Source organism: Siphateles boraxobius, unplaced genomic scaffold (genome assembly GCF_051911475.1).
Source record: "Siphateles boraxobius isolate OS27281-9 unplaced genomic scaffold, OSU_SipBor_1 138, whole genome shotgun sequence".
NCBI classification, from domain to species: Eukaryota; Metazoa; Chordata; class Actinopteri; order Cypriniformes; family Leuciscidae; genus Siphateles; species Siphateles boraxobius.
Window position 1 is genome coordinate 472,501 of NW_027508742.1, and position 5,000 is coordinate 477,500.

Consider the following 5,000-nt stretch of genomic DNA (forward strand, 5'->3'; position numbering starts at 1 on the left):
ATACTTCGACACAGAAGTTTCCGGATAACTGTAATCTCTGTCTCTGTAACTGGTGTTTAATGCCCAGGAATCGGACATGCTCAGTCCTCCATCCGCCTCTCGGTTTCTGGGAATCATGGATGTGACTCTGATGGGCTTGTGTAGGGTAGACTGTGTAGGAATAGCTTGCGTGTGCAGCAAGCACAAGTTGTGATGTTTGCTGTGCACATGTGTATTAGTGTCCTCTTTGATCGTGGGAAATCTGAACAACAGACGCATCTCCGATCCGAAGATGTGAGCAAAAGTGTTTGTCTAAGATAAGTCGTTCACTCCAGCACACACACTCCACAGAGAAGAGTGTATTATCCTCATGTGACTGATAAACGAGACAAACGTTATTCTGTGCCCTAAAAACTGGCATATTTCATGGTATTGCGTCATGCAAGGCGAGGTGGCCAGCGGGGTAAGTTGAGACACACGTGTATCGTGAGTTATATTAGGAAACACTGTTCAGTTGTTCAGTGTTATTATGATAACGGGTGAAACGTGTAATAGCCAGCATAGGACGCAAATGAAAATACAATTTTATATTTGTGATGTTTAAACTGTGTTATTAATTAATATATTAAATTTGTTCCTGTTTTATATATTTAAACCAGTGCTAATTGAAATAAAATAAATGAATTTAAATGGATGAATTAATAAACATGTTGCACAATTGTTATTTTCTTTATTTATTATATTTGCAATGAACGGTTATTTTGTGTGAAAAAATAAAACGCAAAAACTGTACTCATCTGTAGTCTACCCTAGAATATAAAGACACAGTGTGTGTGTGTGTGTGTGTGTGTGTGTGTGTGTGTGTGTGTGTGTGTGTGTTTGAGTGCAGTCCTCCGGTTTCAGTTCCAATAAAACACAACATGCCATTATATTACTGAAGCTGGACAGTAGCGAACAAAAAACACACACACACACACACACACACACACACACACACACACACACACACACACACACACACACACACACACACACACACACACATGATCATGAGTCTTTACAGTTGCATTTATGCATTTTAGCAGATTTATCTTTTATCCAAATGCAAGGCTGCGAAAGTTCAAATTGTATTTTTTTATTTAAACATTAACTACAGAATACAAAAGAGCCAGGGGTTCAGGGGCGGCCAAATATTACATTGCATTTGAATTGAGAGAATAAAAAGAAAAGAAAAAATAATAATAAAAGAAATAAAGTAGACAAAAAATATATACAAATTAAACAAATAAACAAATAAATAAAATGTGGAAATATTGATTAAACAGATCACGTAAATATAACAATCCTCCCCACAAAACATAAAATAATAATATTAAATAAAGACTATACAAAAACCTCAAAAAGTGTGCATAGATTCAAAGTTTTAGTAGCCCGTTCGTTACAGGAGGAAGAAGGATTTAATACACACAGAGTCGGACTGATGAAGAACTGCTCGTGTGGTGCAGGGGCGCCCCCTGCCGGAGAGGAGCGGAGGAACTTCACACACACACACACACACACACACACACACACACACACACACATTACAGTTCTTCACCACACACTTAATGTTCAGCGACATGAGTGATTCAAATAATGACGCATCTGATTTATACAGACAGACAGACAGACAGATATCAGATACAGAGAGACAGACAGACAGACAGACAGACAGATAGGCAGACAGATAGACAGGTGAATGAGGGCGGGGTCTGTCTGTCTGTCTCGCGGGAGGGGTTTCATTGCTCGTGTGTTCCGGCTCATTCTCAGGTCTGTAACTGTAACTGTAAGTGTAAGTGTTTAAGGTTTAACTGAAGCTCATGAAGAACCAGTGAAGAAGATGAGCGGAGAAGAGTCAGGCGTTCCTCAGGATCTGCTGGGTAAAACACTTCAGTCTCTCACATTTGACTTACTCTGTGTGTGTGTGTGTGTGTGTGTGTGTGTGTGTGTGTGCACGCGCACGCGACTGCACTGCTTAAACTCGCGTTTGTGCTCATTTACACTGGAAAAGTATAAAGAGACTTTCATAGCGCTTTATTATTATTAAGGTATGTTAGCGGTGGGAGGGGCCAGTTCAGGCTCCGCCCACACCTGACGCTGGCGCGAGCGTCGTGACGTGACGCGACAAAGCCCGTTATAATAATCAATATAATAATAACAGTCGTCGACATTGACTGGATCGACAAAAATCGTGGTTTAGTAAATCTTAACTATGACACTAAAAGTAGGAATGATGGGATTAATTTAAAATTGTGACAAACTCGAAATGATGACCTTTAATGTCATAATTTTTACTTCTTGTGTTATAATTATATCATAATTTCTTCCTCATTTCACAATGTCTGCTTTTTATGTCACAATTACGCCATGAAAGCATGCTTTTTGTCATGTTTGTGTTTGTCTGTTGATTTATCAGATGTTTCATTATGATTCTGAGAAGTTTACATGTGTGTTTCTCCCTACTCTCTAACCTGTGTGTATGTGTGTGTGTGTGTGTGTGTGTGTGTGTGTGTGTGTGTGTGTGTGTGTGTGTGTGTGTGTAGAGAGCGTTCAGGAGGCCGTCGGGCAGCAGGTCAAGCTGTGTTTGGTTCAGAAGGTCAACCTGGAGGTCAAAGGTGACAAACTGGACAGCAGAATCCTGGTGAGGGAAATGTGTTTCCTGTCCCGACACTGAACGATATTAATGATCCTAAAAACTTCATAAAGCCATGAACCAAACCAACCAGCGACAGAGAAAATCAAAACATCACACACTTTGATCTGAAGCAAAAAAGTATTTGAAAATCAGACAGAAATACAAAGGTATAAGATTAACAGCTTAACTGAGGGAAACTACAATCCTATGAAGCATCTAATTAAAAACAATGGAGAAATATAAAACTGCGAAGTTTATTGAAAAATATGCATATATATATATATTCAAATATTTCAGTGTTTTGAGAGTGTAGTGTGACAGATTCTATAGAGATCTTTTGGCAAGTTTTGCTTTTTTCGACTCTCTGATTGGTGGACTTTTCTGTATGGCATTATGGGTAATGTAGTTTTTCACCAGGAATTAATCTGTTAAACAATTATTTGATGAAAAAGTTGAAATAATACAGACTGACGGCCTTCAACAGAAGCACATATCATCAGTTAACCACCTCATAGCTCACCGTAGGGCTGACTGTAAAGCTTTATCGTTAAAAGTCAAGTCGATTTCCAATAAAATTTTAGAGTTTTTACTTCTGGTATTGACTCTCTCTAGGGAGTTCAGATCTCACAATTGTGGAAAAAAGTCTGATTTGACAGGTAAAAAGTTGGAGAAAAGTGTTTGTAGGACGGCTCATGTGTTTGAGCAGCTCTTCTCTGTAAAGCTCTGCTGTTTACACATTCTTACCCTCATTCTCCTGCCCTGACATGACAGAGATCTGATCCTCTGGGCATGAACACACACACACACACACACACACACACACACACACACACACACACACACACACACACACACACACACACGCACACACACACACATACTCTCTCTCTCTCTCTCTCTCTCTCTCACATACACACACACATAATCTCTCTCTCTCTCTCTCTCTCTCTCTCACATACACACACACACATACTCTCTCTCTCTCTCTCTCTCTCTCTCTCACATACACACACACATAATCTCTCTCTCTCTCTCTCTCTCTCTCTCTCTCTCTCTCTCTCTCTCTCTCACATACACACACACATACTCTCTCTCTCTCTCTCTCTCTCTCTCTCTCTCTCACATACACACACACATAATCTCTCTCTCTCTCTCTCTCTCTCTCTCTCTCTCTCACATACACACACACACATACTCTCTCTCTCTCTCTCTCTCTCTCTCTCTCTCTCTCTCTCACATACACACACACACATACTCTCTCTCTCTCTCTCTCTCTCTCTCTCTCTCTCTCTCTCTCTCACATACACACACACACATACTCTCTCTCTCTCTCTCTCTCTCACATACACACACACACATACTCTCTCTCTCTCTCTCACATACACACACACACACACTTTACATTCCAGGAGCCTGCACAGGATTTTGCAAAAGCCTCAGTGTCGTGATTCACGTTTGTCAGTGATAATAAGCGTCTCAGTGAAGCAGATGTTTGTGTGTCTTATTTCATCTGATGGAGTTGAGCGGCATGTTTCCAGTCATTATTCTCACTTCTGCTCTCTGAATGAATGTGTGTGTGGTCGGTCACGATTCTGCTGGTTACAGGATGTCACTCCCCTCAACTTTTAATGTTCGCAAGCGCTCCAAAACTCAACCCGGAATGAATGAATGGACTACAGTGAACAACTCACACTATTATATATCAATTCATTCTGTCACATATGAATCAAGATGAGCTTGAAATAGAGATCTGTGAGCTTTGATGAAACTTTTGTCCCTCTAGTGGTTAAAAAGCAACTGCATGCATTTTGCAGAAGAACATTGTTGTGGTTGTGCTTCGGCACTGTGCGGATGAATATGATTATCATACTGCTCATAAAACATTCACTACTGAAGAGAAATAACCAGTTTAGATGAAAGATCTCAAGCTGATTAGCTGAAGACGTTATTGTAGTTTTACCCATTAAAAACATCTTGGGTTTCGACTGTAACCCTTGTTCCCTGAGAAGGGAACTCGCACTGTGTCGATACGACAGTGTAGCGCGTCTGAAGCATGAATGAAACTATTCCAATCCTGATTGGCGTTGCGTCAGGACATAACATGTGGGACGCCGGGACACGACAGAGTTAGCTTCTGCGATGAAGCAAGTCGCTCCCAGGGAAGGCGTGGTGAAGGGACGCAGTGTCTCGTTCCCTTCTCAGGGGACAAGGGTTACAGTCGTAACCCGAGACGTTCCCTTCTGAGGGAACTCGCACTGCGTCCATACGACACTTTGGGGAACGATTACCCACTATGCCACATCGAGCCCTGCCTGACCCAGTGTGGAGGCACAGACACACTTAGGAT

General features: G+C 41.2%; 1 protein-coding gene across 1 annotated transcript in view; it reads left to right on the forward strand.

Annotated features, from left to right (window-relative positions):
- The first annotated feature begins 1,525 nt into the window (after positions 1-1,525).
- Positions 1,526-5,000, forward strand: part of LOC143738117 (F-actin-uncapping protein LRRC16A-like) — a 47,937-nt gene continuing 44,462 nt past the window's right edge. The window contains exons 1-2 of the mRNA XM_077230038.1: positions 1,526-1,898; positions 2,562-2,659. Coding sequence (XP_077086153.1) covers positions 1,859-1,898; positions 2,562-2,659 — 138 coding nt within the window. The 5' untranslated portion in view covers positions 1,526-1,858. The remainder of the gene's footprint in view (positions 1,899-2,561; positions 2,660-5,000) is intronic.